This window comes from Perognathus longimembris, chromosome 20 (genome assembly GCF_023159225.1).
Source record: "Perognathus longimembris pacificus isolate PPM17 chromosome 20, ASM2315922v1, whole genome shotgun sequence".
Taxonomy (NCBI): Eukaryota; Metazoa; Chordata; class Mammalia; order Rodentia; family Heteromyidae; genus Perognathus; species Perognathus longimembris.
The window spans coordinates 30,442,698-30,460,193 of record NC_063180.1 but is presented as its reverse complement, the minus strand read 5'-3'; the positions used below and the strand labels follow the sequence as shown (position 1 = coordinate 30,460,193).

Sequence of the window (17,496 nt, the reverse complement as noted above, 5' to 3'; positions counted from 1 at the left end):
ACCCCACGAAGCTGAGGGCAGCTCTGCTGTTCCATCATAGGACTTAAGATACTGCAAGAAGGACAGAGGTAGCCAGGCACTGCTGGCTTATGCCTGTCATCCTAGCTACTAAGAAGGCTGGGGATCATGGTTCAAAGCCAGCCTGGGAAGAAAAGGCGGTGAGACTCTTATCCCCAATTAACCAATAGAAAACTAAAGTGGCACTGTGGCTCAAAGTAGTAGAGCACTAACCTTGAGCAAAAGAGCTCAGAGACAGTGCCCAGGGCACTGAGCTCAAGCCTCATGACTGACAAATTAAAAAAAAAAAAGGCAAAGGCAGCCCTGTGGAGAGGTGCCATTAGGGTCTCCAAGAAAACGCACTTACCACTCACCATGGTTGAAAGGCTTCCTGCCTAGCAAGGGGAGAGACCCTACCAAGTGCCAAACCCAATTGGTCTTCCAGGCACATCTCCACAAGGTTCTCCAAGCACATTCATGGGTCTGAACACATCTGCCAGGTGGGGGCACGCTGGCTCTGGCAGTTCCAATCTAAAAGTATCATTAGGGGAGAAAATGGAAGCCCTTCACAGCAGTCACTGGGCTGCATCTGGAATGCTTGCTTCTTCATTTGTGTTTCTCTGATCATCTTGGACTCTACTCACTGACACAACCCCAGGGCCCAGCACAGCACCTGCTACATAGCCAGAGCTTAATGTCTATGAGTGAATTTAGCCAAGAGTTTTGGTCATGAGCCCCGTTTTCCAGCTTTCCGTTTGCCTCACTGCTCTGCACCCTGTCTGATAGTTTATTAGAATGGTAGAAAAGGGCAGATGTAAAGCCATACGGCCTGAGGCACTATCATTCAAAGAGTCCAGGGAATAAGCCTGAAGCCTGGGCAAAGGGTCCTGAACTATCTTCCTGAAACTGCATTATCTCCCCCTCTCTGAAGAAACTGAGTCACGTTGGTGTTCAGAAGGGAAGGCAGTGTAAGATGCTGCATGTGCGTGTACTGCCGGCGAGGGTGCGGGATCTGGTGCTGCAGCTGGCTGGTGGGAGGGCTGCCTCCTACTTGAGGAGGTGGGCTTTCCAAGAAGGCCCAGTGCTCTCAGCTGCCACCGACTGAGGATGGAGGAGACCTTCACACTCATTGAGAAGAAATACCCACACTTACCCTGCTCTAGCCTCATCGTTGTACTCGGGTATTTCTCTGGTCCTTATGAAATCTGAGGCTCAGAATGCACTCTTCCCTGGGCCACAAAATCATGTAAAATTTCACTAAAGTATTTGAAATGAAAAGTGAAGAAAAATCACCCCCACCCTCAGAGATAGATAGCGACACCATCTAGCCTTTTTTCTTTTTAGCTTGGGTCACGCTGTGATACCCAGACTGGCCACAAGCTCCTGGCAGTCTCCACAAGTGATACTCTTACCTCAGCTTCTAAGGTCTGGGTTACAGGTATGCAGTCCTCTTCCCAGACAAGTTATTTTTTATCACCTAATTCCCAGTAACTTTGAGGCCAAGCTCTCTCAATCTGATGCTGGACACCTCTAAATTTCTATGAGCCCCAAAGCTAGATTTTTAGAAGAACCCTTATAGCTAAGAGAAGCCAGTGCCAAAGAAGGGCCACACCCATCCTGAAGGCTAATACAAGTGCTCGGTCAAACACAGGCAACCCACAAACACAGGTCCATCTCCTATGAATCCCATTTGAGTGAGGATGGGATAAGGCTGGCCTCAAATGCACGACTATGGCCTCTCCATCCAAGGTCCAGACAGAGGACACCAAACAGTCATGTAACACTTCCTGGCCTAAGAAAACAGGACAGTTAGCAACCTTCCCAGAAAAGCCCAAGTCAGCTGTGGCCAGTACTCAAGAGACTGCCCTCCCAAACCTGGGTTAAAGCAAAGTTTGTCCCTGACCCACAAATAAATCAAATTCCCCTACCCCAAATGGACTTTACTCTAAAAACAAAAAAAGGTATTAAAATGCCTAACAGACACAAGAGTCCCAGTTCTGCAAAGAATTCTAAAAAAAAATATCCGTGCCAAACAGGGCAGAGGCCAGAGCATCACCATGGCAGTACCTTGCTGCCATGACAGCTGGCTCCTGAACCAGGGAGGCAAGAAAGGACCGCAGGCACACCCCACTGCCAGCACCAAGAGCAAATGGCTGCACCCACCCCCGACCTCTCTGCCTTCTTATAGAATCTGCTGCCAATACTTTATTATGGAGTAATTTACATAGAGAAAAATATGCATATTTTAAGTATACACAATATAACTACAGCATTTAAGTTCACATTTCTTCTGAATACTCTTAAGTCTTTATCTGGCCAATCCTTCTTTTAGAGGAAGACACACAGGTAATGGGAAGACCTAGGTGGAAGCAGCTCAAGATTTGTCAAGTCCTTTCAACCTGACCCCATCAAATCATACCAATAAGATAAAGGAGGAGACGGGAGGACAGGAGAAAGAAGACAGGAAGAGGCTTGACTCCATGTCTGGGTGTCCATGACACAAAGGAATCTTTAAAAAGCCTCTGAAGCCAGGAGTTACCCCACCCTGTTCACAGTGCCTACCCCTTTCTGGGGCTCATTTCTTCACCTAGTTAAGGCAATCTCTGTGTCCCAGCATTAATTATCTAGCCTCACCAGAGGTGAAAATTCTTCCTAGGCCATTGCTGAGACCACTGCCTTTCACATATAAGTCCATAGTTTTAAAAGCCACTGAGAAACAGAATCTGGTCATCCAGTAGTCAGCCTATAAGTCCCCTCCCCCACCTAAAAGTGTTTTGCTTCATCATCTCCAAGATGGGCCTGGGCACCAGGGGTTCACTGGATCCTTTCTGTGTAAGGCTGTAACCTTGGGGACCCTGCTCAGGGCTGGCCCAGGTGTAGACTAACAACTCCAGGGAATTTATCAGGGTAAGTAGAAAAGCCATGCCTTCCTTTCCGAGAAGCCATCTGTCTTGCCACATTTACAGCTAGCATTTCCATCTCTTGCAAAGCAGCTACGTGTGTGTGCATGTGTATGTGTGTGTGTGTGCGTGTTTCAACGGGGAATAGCACAACTGTTGCTCATCACCCCATGCGCCCCTCCCCCAGCCACCTCATTCTCTGGCACTCACCCGGGTGTGTACTGCTCTGGGCAGAGGAGTCTGAGTCCTGGGTGCTCCAGGGCCGGTCCCAGCCCGTCACACTGAGGGACTGCAGGCCAAGGCACAAGTCATTTGCATCTGAGAGGCCGTGGGAAGGCTCTTGCGTGGAGGTGGGGAAAAGCATCTTGCTGGTAACTGCTTCTTCGGAGTCCTGGAAGTCTGCTTTGGACAGGAGGATAGCAGAAACCCCAGAGTTAAGCGCTGTCTTCCTGGGTATTACCCACAGTAAATACCACTAATAATAGTTTCCCTGGGTCCAGAAGCTGGATGGATGCTGCAGCCGCTACCTCTGCACTTTTGGGGGTGTTCGAGCAGAAGCCTTGCCGTCCAGCCCCCTCCCCACACACACCCCTATCCCGTCTGCATTACAGAGGGGCAGCATGTGACCAGGCTGCTGATGCTGCCCGCTGCCAGTGACATCAGCCACCGCCGCCGCCGCCGCTGAGGAGCAAGGAGCTGCGTCCTCCCTCACTGAACGGGGGAGGAGCAGGAGGGGATGCGGGGAGGAGACTTGCCTCCCGGGAGGAGTCCGGATGCCGCGCTGCTAAGTCAGGGTTGCAAGGCAGCGCCCTCCAGCAATGGTGGCCAAGTGGCCCTCAGGTGCCACGAAAGTCCTCTCTGCTGACAGTGGCAAGGCTAAAGCCATGGCTAAGGATCCTGCTAACGTGGCTCTGCCCTGCCCTGCCCCGCCCTTCCCTTCCCCATGTCCCCCACCCCCAAACCCCCAAACACTCTAGTCCTGGATGCTTTCCAGCGGCTGGCACAAACCCTGGCTTTGCAGCCCAATGCAAAGCATCACCAGCCTGCCAGCTCCAAGTGGGCCCTGACACAGCAGTGCCTCCCACTGAGGAAGGGGTCATCTTCAGAAAACCTGCACACTGGAGCCCTGGGGACAGCAGCTGGTGCTCCAGGCTCACCACTGAGGAAAGTAGCCAGCATATTTGAAGCAAATACTCACACACCTGGGGCGGGGTCCACAAACCCCATGCCACACAAGGAAGGAGGCTGCTCCCCCTAGGATACCCCTCCATCCCAGGTCCCACACACCAAAAGGATGAGCATTAGTTGTGAGCAAACCCAGGAGCCCAGCTCCCCGCTCCTGCCACTGCCTTACTGACTGATGATGACTGTGCTCACAAAGCAATACCTGACAGCCTCCACAGGAAAGCTCTACCCACACCCTCCACACAGGCTCCCTGCTTTTGCCCTTTCAGGAGCCTGCAGGGTTAGAGTGCCCAGTGGTGTGCCTGGTACCCTAAGTTGCCAGGCCTTCCCAAGCAGTTCCTGAGAACCAAGAACCTATTTTGTGACCATGCATGGCTCCAGCAGCAAAGTCTAAGAAGTTCAACTTTCACAGCCTGTTATTTCCTCACCAGTACCTGCACCAGTCCTTTCCCAATCCAACCCCTGCTCCCTGGGCTTCCTCTTTATAGGGGTTAGGGCAGGTAGGTAGGGCAATGGTCCTGAGCCGTGGCAGGAAGGTCATGCACACTCCATCTGTCTGCTCTTCCCTGTTGCAAGGACAAGCAAGAAGACCTAAGTGCTGGCCCACCTGGGGAGGATCTGAGCCAGGCAGAACAGAGGGGGATGTTGCTGCTAGCCATGGGAACTGCTGAGCAGAGGCTCCTGCAGTATACCTGAACGTGCTTAGGCACAGAGCACAAGGGGAAACAGTCAGTCCATACAAAGGACGTGTCCCCTCAGAGGATTTATTTTTGTAGCTTTCCTGCTGTGTCATCCATTCACAATATTCCCGTCTGGCTGCAGATACTCAGCCTGCTCCCTGTCTGTGTTTATCTAAGCTGTGTTCACTTCACTACTGCACGGTCTGTGCAGGAACCTGTCACACTGGACCACCCTCTCTCACGCCACTGCCTCCTGCTTCTTCATGCAAAAGATAAAATTCACAGTTAATCCCCACACATTATGCCTCCCTTAAAAGCATGCATATTTAAGTGTCTATTCTCCATTAAACAGGAAAGAATATTCTCAGCTACTATGATTATATAACTATATATTACTTGTTTTTACATATATGTATATATTCCTTCTCTACACTAATCTCAGACATCTTATGTCTTGAAAGAGCTATTCTCCTTCCTCCTCTAAAGTCACAGCACCCTCATACTACAAGTAGAGAAAATCTAACCATTAGCTGCTATGGCTACTACTAAAAGACAGCGGGCTGGCAGGTGTCAGTGGCTCACGCCTGTGGTCCTAGCTATTCAGGAGGCTGAGATCTGAGGATCATGGTTGGAAGCCAGCCTGGGCACGAAAGTATGTGAGACTCTTATCTCCAATTAACTATTCTGAAAAAGCTGCAAGTAGAGCTGTGGCTCAAATGGTAGAACACTAGCCTTGAGCACAACGAGGCTCAGGGACAGCACCCAGGCTCTGAGCCCAAGCTCCAAGATTGGCAAAAAAAAAAAAAAAAAGGCAGCACAGTAAACCATAAGCATCAAATACTAAATCTCAGGCCCCACTTGTGACCTATGGAATTGGATTGTGTTTGAAGGACAACATTGGTTAAGGAATGAGACTAAAACAGCTAATATGTTAGCTTAGACTGCTAAGGAAGCTACTATCCTCCAGCTAATGTAAAACATCATAGTAATAAAAAATAAAATCTGTCTTTTCTTGCCTTATTCTTTCTAGACTTGTGTGTGTATGCACACTGGTCCTAGGGCTTGAAATTAAAGTCTGGGTGCTTGCTGTCCCTCAGCTTTCCTGCTCAAGGATAGTGTTCTACCACCTAAGCCACAGCTCCATTTCTGACTTTTTTGGTGGTTAATTGGAGATAAGAGTCTCATAGACTTTCCTGGGCTTGTTTTGAACCAGGATGCTCAGATCTCAGCCACCTGAGTAGTTGGCACCTGGCTTCTTTCTAGACATTCCCCACCCCCACCCCCAGTCCTGGGGCTTGAACTCAGGGCCTGGGCACTGTCCCTGAGCTTCTTTTGCTCAAGGTTAGCACTCTACCACTTGAGCCACAGTGCCACTTCTGGCCTTTTCTGTTTATGTGGTACTGAGGAATCAAACCCAGGGCTTCATGAATGCTAGGCAAGCACTCTACTACTAAGCCACAACCCCAGCCCCTTTCTAGACTTTTAACAAATACATTACTGTGGCTTGTATCACAACCACACTTAAGTGCTTTTGTCAAATCTTTATTCCATTCCCAAATATAGTCTCCAAGAGTGACAAAGACAATGAGTTCACATTAGTTTCTTTCAAATAACAGACTTCACGCGCTTTGTCGAAGAGGACACCATCCCCGATAGAGGAGGACCAGTCTTCAGGCAAGGGTATATGAGTAGCTGCGCTTCCCTGCTAGAACCTCCAAACAAGCTCTGAAATAACGGACTTCAGTCAGCTGAAACTACTGAAATCAATGATTTTTGGGTTTTCTTAAAATTCTAGCAAGCTGACAGTATCATTTCAGAAAATATATTTCTAAAAAGATTGGATACTGTTTTCAAAAATATGCTAATTGTGAAAAATCAAACCAGGCATCTTAAATGAGTGTGAGTCGGGAAAACTTTGAGGAAAATCAGAATACACAGTCCATCCAGGTGCCAGTACTCACTCCTATAATCCCAGCCACTCAGGAGGGCTGAGATCTGAAGATCACAGTTCAAAGCCAGCTCAGGCAGAAAAGTTCAGGAGACCTTTATCTCCAATTAACTACCAAAAAGCCAGAAGTAGAGCTGTGGCTCGAAGTGGTAGAGCACTGGCCTGAGCACAAAAGCTTTAGGACAGCACCTAGGCCCCAAGTTCAAGTCCCAGAACCAGCACAAAAAGACAAAAGGAGGAAAGAATGACACTGACACTGACAGACCCAATAGGTCTCTCTGTGCAAAGCCCGGTTCTGCGCTTGCATGTGCACACCATCACCTGGAAACCTGACAAAATTCTGATTTTGTTGGTGCTCAGAAGTTTTTGTTTTGTTCTGGAGGCAGGACTTCCCTGTGCAGCCCAGATTAACCTCAAATTCATAATCATCATACCTCAATCTCCAAATTGGTAGGACTGTGGGAATGTACCCCTGCTCCTGAAATCTAAACTTTGAGACAACACACCTGCCTAACAGGTAAGACCAAAAGGACTATTCCAGAGTCTTCAATATTTGGTGCTGCCAATCAGAACTTCTATTCATCTCCATACAATGGTACAATCACTTTGGAAAAAAGCCTGCTATTTTTTCCCCCAGTCCTGGGGCTTGAACTTGGGGCCTAAGCACTGTTTCTGGCTTCTTTTTGCTCAAGGCTAGCACTCTACCACTTGAGCCACAGTACCACTTCCAGCCTTTTCTGTTTATGTGGTACTGAGGAATCAAACCCAGGGATTCATATATACGAGGTGAGCACTCTACATCCAAGCCACATTCCCAACCCTGATAATTTTTTTTTCTTTCTGTTTATGTGGAACTGAGAAATCGAACCCAGGGCTCCATGCATGCTAGGCAAGCACTCTACCACTAAGCCGTCTCAGCCCACCTGATAATTTTTTTTACACAATATACACCATCCTAAGACCTAGTAATTCTACTCCTATAAAAAATATCCACACAAGAATGGTTGGTGATGGTAACTGCCAAAGCTTGGTGAATCCAGGCAAGTGCTAATCAAACAAGATCGATTCTACGCACACTGCAGCAGTGCTTGTCAACAAAGAATATCGAATACATGAGACACAGCCAAGCCTCAGTTATGACTAAAAGATGTAAGAGTATGTCTATGACCACTTGAATTTCTAGTGTCAGTGTGTACATATGTATACATGCACACACATACATACGTGTATATACACACAAATATGAGTCTATGTGTTTACATACAGAGATCAGGACTTGTGCATTACAGTCAAATGCTCTACTACAGTTATAATTCCAGCCTGTGGTCAATATTTTCTTTGTGTGTGGTACTGGGCTTGTATTAAAAACTTCCTACTTGCGAGGCAAGTAAGTGTTCTACCATGTAAGCCATGCCCCTAATTGTTGATCTTTTAGTTTGTGTTTCTGATAGGGCCTCTCACTAACTTCATGTAAGCTAGCCTTGAGCCTCAATCCTCCTATCTATCTGCCATGGGCCTAGGATTACACGAATGTACCACCATGTCTGGCTCAAGTTTTGCACGGAGTTGAATGTGTACATTTCTCAAAATGTATCTAACAGTACACTTAAAATTGTGTTTCATTCTATATAAATCTTAGCATAAAGTCGTAAATGAATGTTTAACACTAGTTTTATGTATGTATGTGACAATACTTAGAACTGAACTATACACAGGACTGTAACTTTTTTTTTGGTGGGGGGGTTTGTTTGTTTGTTTTTTGGTCAGCCCTGGGGCTTGGACTCAGGACCTGAGCACTGTCCCTGGCTTCTTTTTGCTCAAGGCTAGCACTCTGCCACTTGAGCCACAGCGCCACTTCTGGCCGTTTTCTATATATGTGGTGCTGGGGAATCGAACCCAGGGCTTCATGTATAGAAGGCAAGCACTCCTGCCACTAGGCCATATTCCCAGCTCCAGGCCTGTAACTTTTAAATCATAAAAATAAGATGTACTGATGAATGGTAAGAGATAAATAAGTGGCTACATGATAAAAGCAATTGTGACAAAAATCTCTGTCAAATCTAGGTGATAGGAATCATGAGTTTTTACCCTTTTTATTTTTTATCAGTCCTGGGCTTCATTGAACTCTGGTCACTGTCCCCAAGCTCTTTGACTCAAGGCTACTAGCACACTACCACTTTAAGCCACAGCTCCACTTCTGGTTTTCTGATGGTTAATTGGAGACAAGAGTCTCATGAACTTTCCTGCAAAGCAGGCTTTGAATTATGATCCTCAGATCTCGGCCTCCTGAGTAACTAGGATTACAGACATGAGCCACCAACACCCAGGAAGTTTTCACTTTAGGATAATTCTTTCAGTTTTTTCTATAATGCTTGAAATAGTCATAATAAAATGTTGAGGAAAAATGAAATCAAACGTGTTCTGCAAAAAGTTTGTGTGAACTAACTGGTTTGACAGTAAGAACTGTCAAGTCAGGTTTTTGTTTTGGCCATTCCTGGGGCTTGGACTCAAGGCCTGAGCACTGTCCCTGGCTTCCTTTTGCTCAAGGCTAGCACTCTGCTACTTGAGCCACAGCGCCACTTCTGGCCATTTTCTATATATGTGGTGCTGGGGAATAGAACCCAGGGCTTCATGTATTCAAGGAAAGCACTCTTGCCACTAGGCCATATCCCCAGCCCTCAAGTCAGGTTTTTAATAGAAGACATTCTCTGTAGATTGTTATAGGCCCAAGATTTTGACAAAACATAATGCAAGTGATAAAGTAAAAGCCATTTAAAATATTTTGTTGGCAAGATATTTTTAAACTCATAGCATTTACGTATTTCTCAATCCTTTAGGTGTACAGAGTCAAACAAGGTATCCAAGGCATCTCTAAGAGAAACAAACATGGTCCTCCCCAAAATCTTGATCAAGTATTTTAGTATACATCCAAGACGCTGAGTAATTCCACATTGATACAACTAGGTAACCTTTTTGCAAATTTGATGGTCCTCAGTTCCTTCTTTTCAACAAATATGAAGGAAGAGTGAATGAGAATGTCAGCAAGGAGAAACAAAAAACAATGACAGATGACTGATACTCTGCACAGAACTCAGACAGTTCAGAGAACTGACTGACATTGCCTCATTGCCCATCTGCTTTTCTTATGTGGACACATTTACTCTGAGTACAGGACCTATAAAAACAAAAAGCAGAAATGTAAAGTGTTGAAAGCCCTGAGTCACTCCAGCAATAGGCCCGTCACTCAAAATTACACGAGTTAGTTTTGAAAGGCTTCATGTATCTAAGACACACTTCCAATCATCACAAGCCATTTTTATCAAAACGTGTAACATTTAGATTGCCTACATCAATCGTCAAAACAGTCCACAACACATACAGCCTTTCAGTCACAGGAAATCATTTAAAATTTCTATTCATGTACCTTCTTCTTGCAGCTAAGTATGCATGTGATCATCTCCTAAGCATTAAGTATTACAGTATAGTAGCATAATACTGCAGAAGTGCTCTAGACATATAAGTCCATGAGAAAAGGAATGCAGAAGCTAGGAGGTAGATATCAGTTCCAAGCCAGATAGAGTAAAGTTAGCATCTGACAAACTAAAAGCGAAAAGGACCAGAAGCCTTGGCTCAAATGGGAGAGTACCTGCCCAGAGAGTGCAAGGCTGAGGTCAGAGTAATTTTCCACTGTTACAGACCCATTTACACTTTTAAATGTGGCACTAGTGGTCATATCCAAGGCCTCCCACATGCCAAGAGAGGCTAGGGTTTCATTTTCTTTTCTATTATAGAGTTAACGGTGCAAGCAATATGTCATAGTGAATTTTTATTAAGAGTAAAATACACATTTGCCACTTTGGTTTTAAATGTACCGTTCAAAGGCACTTAACACAATCACATTTTTGAGTCATCATTATCACTGTACACTTCCAGAACTTTATCCCAAGCTGAAGGCCTGACCAGTGACACGCTGTTCCTAGCCTCCTGCAGACCATTGTTTTACTCTGTCTCTGTGGAATGTGACTATTTTAGGGAAGTCATAGGAAGTAGAACCACATAATACCTTTCCTTTGTGTCTAGCTTATTTACTTAGTATAATATTTTCAAGGTTTATCTACATTGTAGCATGTATCAAAATTTCCTTTCAAGATTGATAATATTCCACCATGTCAATATATAACTTTTTGTTTATTAACTTGTGCTGACAGACACTTGGTTTATCCTTCAGCTACTGTGAGCAGTGCTTTTCTGAGCACTAAAGTATAAACAGTTTCAAGTCCTTTGGGTGTCCACCTAGAACTGGAATTGCTAGATAGGTGTTTAGAGGTTTGTTATATATAAAATAGGAAGTGGCTTTTGTACAGGGAAAATCAAAACAAAGGGGTTAAATGACAACCAAGTATCCACCCTATGTTCCCACTTAGAACAAAAAACCCTGGCTTTTTTTTTTTTTTGCTCAAGGCTAGCACTCTACCTCTTGAGCCACAGCGCCACTTCTGGCTTTTTCTGTATATGTGGTAATAGGAATTGAACCCAGGGCTTCATGTATATGAGGCGACCACTTTACCACTAGGCCATAGTCCTAGCCCTGAAGTGAGTTCTTATGAGTTTGGTCATTTACATATAAGCATGTTCTGTGATTCAGATCCTTTGGCTCAGATTCATTATGAAAAACCAAATTGATGACCACATGCAGAGTGACACTCTCCAGGTCAACTCCCCTGCCCTGGCACTGGTGACAGTGGAGACAGGGAGGAAAACTGTATGGCAAGATGCATTTCCATAAACAAATATATCAGTAAAGTTGTATAACTAGAGTTAAGGGGACTAAGATTTAACAGCCTCCAACTAAATTTAAAATATTCTTAGCTACCGTAAAGAAAGATCCATATTAAAGGGAGATTTCAAATTTGACATCAGGAGTTCAACAAAATGAAATGAGGATGAATACAATGCAATGACAAAGATTCTGCCATAAGGAGCCTACTCAGCCCAAGATCTTATTTTGCAGATTTCCTTCCCTTCCCACAGAATGCGCGCGCGCACATGCGCGCGCGCACACACACACACAATTTCCAAAAATAATGCTTTTATTAAACAAATCTGATCTTTCTTTGGGCTCTTATCAGATCAAAATGTCATTTCAGTTATACTTTGTGCAGATATGTGGTATAAAAAAGATTCAGTTGATCTGCATCATGAGTCCCATCATTCGTAGGCTAGTTTGGATTTTTGCACTCCTCAGGAAGGAAATCAAAGAACACAACATTTCTTAATCTGGACTTGATACACACAACCATTATACTTAAGGACGCAGAGCCACACAGGTGTGAACTCAAGGTAATTACTATTCCTAGCCAGCATTAATATTTTATTTAAAAATTTTTTAAGTTCTCAACGTGTTTGCCTAGTGTAAGCCCATTTTAAAGTATTTCAGAGGGACTTATTTAAAAACTAGGTAGGAATAAATTAAATAAGTCACATATCTTCTTTTAACTTTCTGAACAAAGGAAGCAATCACAAGTCTTTAAGTCAGTTTTATTTCCATGAATTCCTGGACATGTTTCCACCCCAATTTTTTTTTTAAGTTAGCAGAAATTCAACATGGGAAACCTTAAAAAACGAATAGCTTTTTAAAATGGTTCCATTTATAAAGGAAATGGGAATTCAAATGAGAATGAAAGTTGTAGTATTTGATGGTGATGACTCATTTTGATAATTTTCTTCTCTGCATGATAAGACCACCATAAGGCACCAAAAAGGACAGCATTCTGTGCACACTAAGGCTCACACAGTACAGCCCTGTAGTCCACACTCAGATGCTAAGCATTCCACTCCCACAGCCTTCATCCAGACAGCAGACAAGACAGGAATGCGGGTTCCTACTTCTGAGGAGCACTGTCTACTGATCTGAGCCAGTCTGTGGGGGAGCCAAAAGGAAAAAGGATTGGGGGCTGGGAACGTGGCTTAGTGGTAGAGTGCTTGCCTGGCTGGCATACATGAAGCCCTGGGTTCAATTCCTCAGCACCACATAAACAGAAAAGGCCGGAAGTGGCACTGTGGCTAAAGTGGTAGAGTACTAGCCTTGAGCAAAAGAAGCCAGGGACAGTGCTCAGGCCTTGAGTTCAAGCCCCAGGACTGGCAAAAAAAAAAAAAAGTAAATAAAAGGAAAAATAATCAGGATGGCTCAAACTTGTATTTCTAGCTACTTAGGAAGCAGAAATATGTATGATTTGGGTTCAAGGCAAAAAAGTTCAGGATACTCCATCATAACCAATGGCTGGCTACAGTGGCCCACGCCTGTCACAGCCCAGTGATGTGAAGAGGTACAAATGAGATTACAGTCCAGGCTTCCCTGGGCATAAAGCAAGACCATTCTCAAAAATAGCCAACACAGAAAGGGCTAAGGGTGTAGCTCAAGTATGCAGAGTAGACCTCTGCCTAGCAAGAGGCTCTGGAAAAAGGGAAAAGGTTTGGAAGAACTAAATTACCATGGTTTTCAGGTAACATGACTGTATGAAAAAAACCTCAGAATCTACATGTGTATTTAAAGTATCAGTATGTGTACATAAGTAATCAAGGTCACTGAATATATTGGCAATATGTGAAACACTTCTCTTTCTATACACTAGCCAACAGTTAGGAATTGAGAAATTTTAAATACCATCACCAGTATTCGTGACAAAAATCAGTCTTTCAAAGAGAAAACAAGAAAATCTTTATGTCCTTGAAAAAGGCAGTGTTACTGAAGTTTAAAATGAAAATGTTAACTATGAAGAGCAAATCTGAAGAGCAAAAGAGCACATGGCAAGGCCGTCAAGTGAAGTTGTCAGCAATGCTTCCATCTCTGAAGGCTCCATTCCAGAATGAAGAATTCTTCCAACTCTGCAGGACCAGGGCACTGCAGAGGAAGATTGGAAATAGCCAATAGAGATCTGAAAATGCTCAACCTAGTTGTCAATCAGGAAAACACCAGTTAAAGCACATGGAGCACCACTTCATGCACAAAGGCCGCTACTTGAGAAGAGCCACAGTCGTTAAGCGTATGAAGTGGCTGGCAATGATGTTCCCTTCTGATAGGAATATGAACTGCCTCAGGCTCTGGGGGAAAGTTTGGTGCTAATCCTGAGGGTTCTATGCCTAAATACTCTACTCCATGTCCTCTACGTGATTTGTGCTCCAGAATTCATACACCAGAATGTTCATAGCACCTCTGTCTAAAAGCCAAAAAAGTAGCAACAACCTAAATGTCAAACACAAGAACTGAGAAACTAAACTATTACATGACAGTATGAACCATGGTGGTATGCAAACATGGGTGAGTTTCATAAATAAGCTGCTCATAATAGCATACGCTCAGTATGGCATAAGGCTTAATTTTTAAATACTTTAGTGAAACCTACACAGAGAAAAGAAAGGATTTTGTGTGCTCCCTGCAGCCAGGCAAGTTGGAGATAGCTGTCCATCTCTGGCTACTTTCTACTCCCACTTAAATAAAAACAAGGACAAACGCACTGTAACAGAAGGGCCAGGCCACAGCTTTTCCTTTCTCTGAACTACTTTTGTCAAAGTGTGGACTTGGGAGGAGAAAGGAGATGAAGATTGAGCTGAGATACAGCTGGCCCTCCGGGGTCACAGGCTCCATATCTAAGATTCAACCAACAGAAGATAGAAAACATTTGAGAAAGCTGAATGTATACAAAAGAAAGAATAATCCTTCCAGGTAAGATCTAGAAGATAAAGGTTTGTAATCCAGGCAGAAAAACCTCTGAGATTCCGTCTCCAAAGTAACAAGCAAAAAGCAGGGCTGGAAGTATGTCTCAAGTGATAAGAATACAGAGGAGCAAGAAAGAGGCCCCAAGTTCAAATATTAGTACTACCTAAGTGAGGTACCAATGGTTCATGCCTGTGATCCTTCCTACTTATTAGAGACTGAGAATTAGAGGACTGTGGTTCAAAGCACAACAGTCCTCAAGATTCCATATCCCAGTTAACAAGAAAAATGACAGACTACAAACAAGGCTCAAATGGTAGAGTATCAGTTGTAAGCAGGAAAGTAGGAACTATGAGGCCTTGAGTTCAAGACTTATTTCTAGCACATACACATACACACATACCCCTGACACAAAGAAATAAGTGTATTTAAATCATATCATTCAGTGATTATTTTAAATATTAAAGTAATAATTGACATAAATGTATTTAAAATGTTTAACTTGTTACATATTAACCTCTGCATGCACTATGAAATGATCACAACTGAAAACGGATTAACAAACATACTCATTGTCTCTAAGGTTGTTCAGGCACCTTGGGACACACTTTTATCCTTTGTCATCCACCCCTGGGCTTTCTGCCACAAAGACTAGCTGACATTTTCTAGAACTCTGTAAATGGAATTATAAAATATATGTTTTTGTGAAGCTCTCGGTTCGATTTCCCAGCACCACATATATGGAAAACGGCCAGAAAGGGCACTGTGACTCAGGTGGCAGAGTGCTAGCCTTGAGCGGGAAGAAGTCAGGGACGGTGCTCAGGCCCTGAGTCCAAGGCCCAGGACTGGCCAAAAATAAAATAAAATAAAATATATATGTGTGTGTGTGTGTGTGTGTGTGTGTGTATATATGTTTTTGTCTGGCATCTTTCACTGGGCATAATATCCTGAAACTCATCCATTTCATATCACACATCAAGTTCATTCTATTTTTATTATCAAGCATACTCCTTGGTACTGACATTCCAAATTTGTTTATCCAGTCACCTGTTGATAGACATCTGGGCCATTTCCAGTTTGGAGCTCTTATATAAAAACATTTGCATACAAGTTTGTGCATAGATACACACAGATGCTTCCATTTTTTTCCCAAGTGAAACCAACACTACTCAGAATTGTCAAAGGATCAAAACCAAGAAGTATCAGAGATGCTGACATGGTTTAGAAGAGCCTACGCATACCTGACCCATAATAGGATGCCCTTGCTCTCATCCTGGTACAGTAAAAGAACATTAGGTAAAAAATAAGGACACTCAAATAACAGATGCATAGACTACAGTATTGAATGTGGGCCTATTAGGCATGAAGAAGCCACTGTATTAACATAAGATGTAAATAAAAGAACTCTGTGCAAGATATACAAAATCTCTCTGCACTAGGTTTGTCCCTTTCTGTTTTGTTTTCTGACATAGAATATCCATGTAACCAAAGATGTCCTAAATTTTACAATCCTCTTTCAATCTCTCAAATGCTAGGATTAGTGTGCATTAGGACCCATGGCTTATCTTTATAATTTTTCTATAGATTAAAAAACTATACTAAAGGGCTGGAGATATGGCTTAGTGGCAAGAGTGCTTGCCTCGTATACATGAGGCCCTGGGTTCAATTCCCCAGCACCACATATACAGAAAACGGCCAGAAGTGGCGCTTTGGCTCAAGTGGCAGAGTGCTAGCCTTGAGCAAAACAGAAGCCAGGGACAGAGCTCAGGCCCTGAGTCCAAGGCCCAGGACTGGCAAAATAAACAAAACAAAACAAAACAAAAAAACTATACTAAAAACAAGTTTATCTTAAAAATACATATAGTCAGACTGTATAAAATGCATATATATTTATATATATATAAATACATAGTTGGACCAGTGGCTCACACGTACAATCCTAGCTACTCAAGAGGATTAGATCTGATGGTCACAGTTCAAAGCCAGTCTGGGCAGAAAAGTCTGTGAGACTCATCTCTAATTAATGACCAAACCAGCCTGAAGTGGAACTATGGCTAAAGTGATAGAGGGCTAGCCTTGAGCATAAAAGCTCTGGGACAGCATCTAGGCCCTGAGAACAAGCCCCAGGACTGGCACATACACACACAAAAATATACATATAGAACTGAGTACTTGGGCCTGGGAATATGGCCTAGTGGCAAGAGTGCTTGCCTCCTACACATGAAGCTCAAGGTTCGATTCCCCAGCACCACATATATGGAAAACGGCCAGAAGGCGCACTGTGGCTCAGGTGGCAGAGTGCTAGCCTTGAGCGGGAAGAAGCCAGGGATGGCGCTCAGGCCCTTAGTCCAAGGCCCAGGACTGGCCAAAAAAAAAAAAAAAAAAAAAAAAAAAAAAGAACTGAGTACTGGTGGATCCTGAAATCCTAGCTAATTAAGAGGCTGAGGTCATGGTGTGAAGCCAGCCAGTGCAGACAAGTTCATAAGACTCTATCTTCGTGTAAGAAAAGCTGGGTGGACACAGGAGTATGTGTTTGTAGTTCCAGCGAGGACTGGACTGCAGCTCAGACACACATCTGAGCAAGAAGTGAGAACCTATCACAAATTAACCAGTGAGAAACAGGGCTGCACTACACCAGCCTAGCAAGCATAAGGCCCTGCATCAACCCACTGCCACAAAATGTACATGACAGGCATTTGCACACCAACGTACACATATGATTTTTTTCAAACAAGAATAGCAAGAATAGACTTTCTGGTTCTCGAAATAAATTATTTACCTAATCCTAAATGTCTCCATACAGTTCTCCAAAACGCACACAGATGAACAAAACCAATAAAACTACTCACATCCTCAAACTTCAGAATACTTAAAAAAGACAGAAGATTATAAAGTTAATTTGCACATAACAGAGACCCAAAGGATTGAAACCCACACCCAGCTTGGAATCCCACACCAGAGAACTGTCAAGCAATAGCAAACAAAATGCCCCTCAAATATTACCCACCATAGTGTCAAACACTTTTTTGGGGGGTGGTACTGGGTTGTGAGCTTAGAACCTCATGCTTACTC

The 17,496-nt window shown here is 43.9% G+C and overlaps 1 protein-coding gene across 4 annotated transcripts in view; it reads right to left on the bottom strand.

Annotated features, from left to right (window-relative positions):
• Cpeb1 (cytoplasmic polyadenylation element binding protein 1) overlaps positions 1 to 17,496 on the bottom strand; it is a 56,644-nt gene that overhangs the window by 23,105 nt on the left and 16,043 nt on the right. For 3 of the 4 annotated variants that reach the window (XM_048369471.1, XM_048369472.1, XM_048369470.1), the window contains one exon: positions 3,108 to 3,296. In XM_048369471.1, the coding sequence (XP_048225428.1) occupies positions 3,108 to 3,261 (154 nt within the window). In that variant the 5' untranslated portion in view covers positions 3,262 to 3,296. Of the gene's footprint in view, positions 1 to 3,107; positions 3,300 to 17,496 lie in introns of all 4 variants that reach the window. The other variant, XM_048369473.1, reaches the window with a different exon arrangement.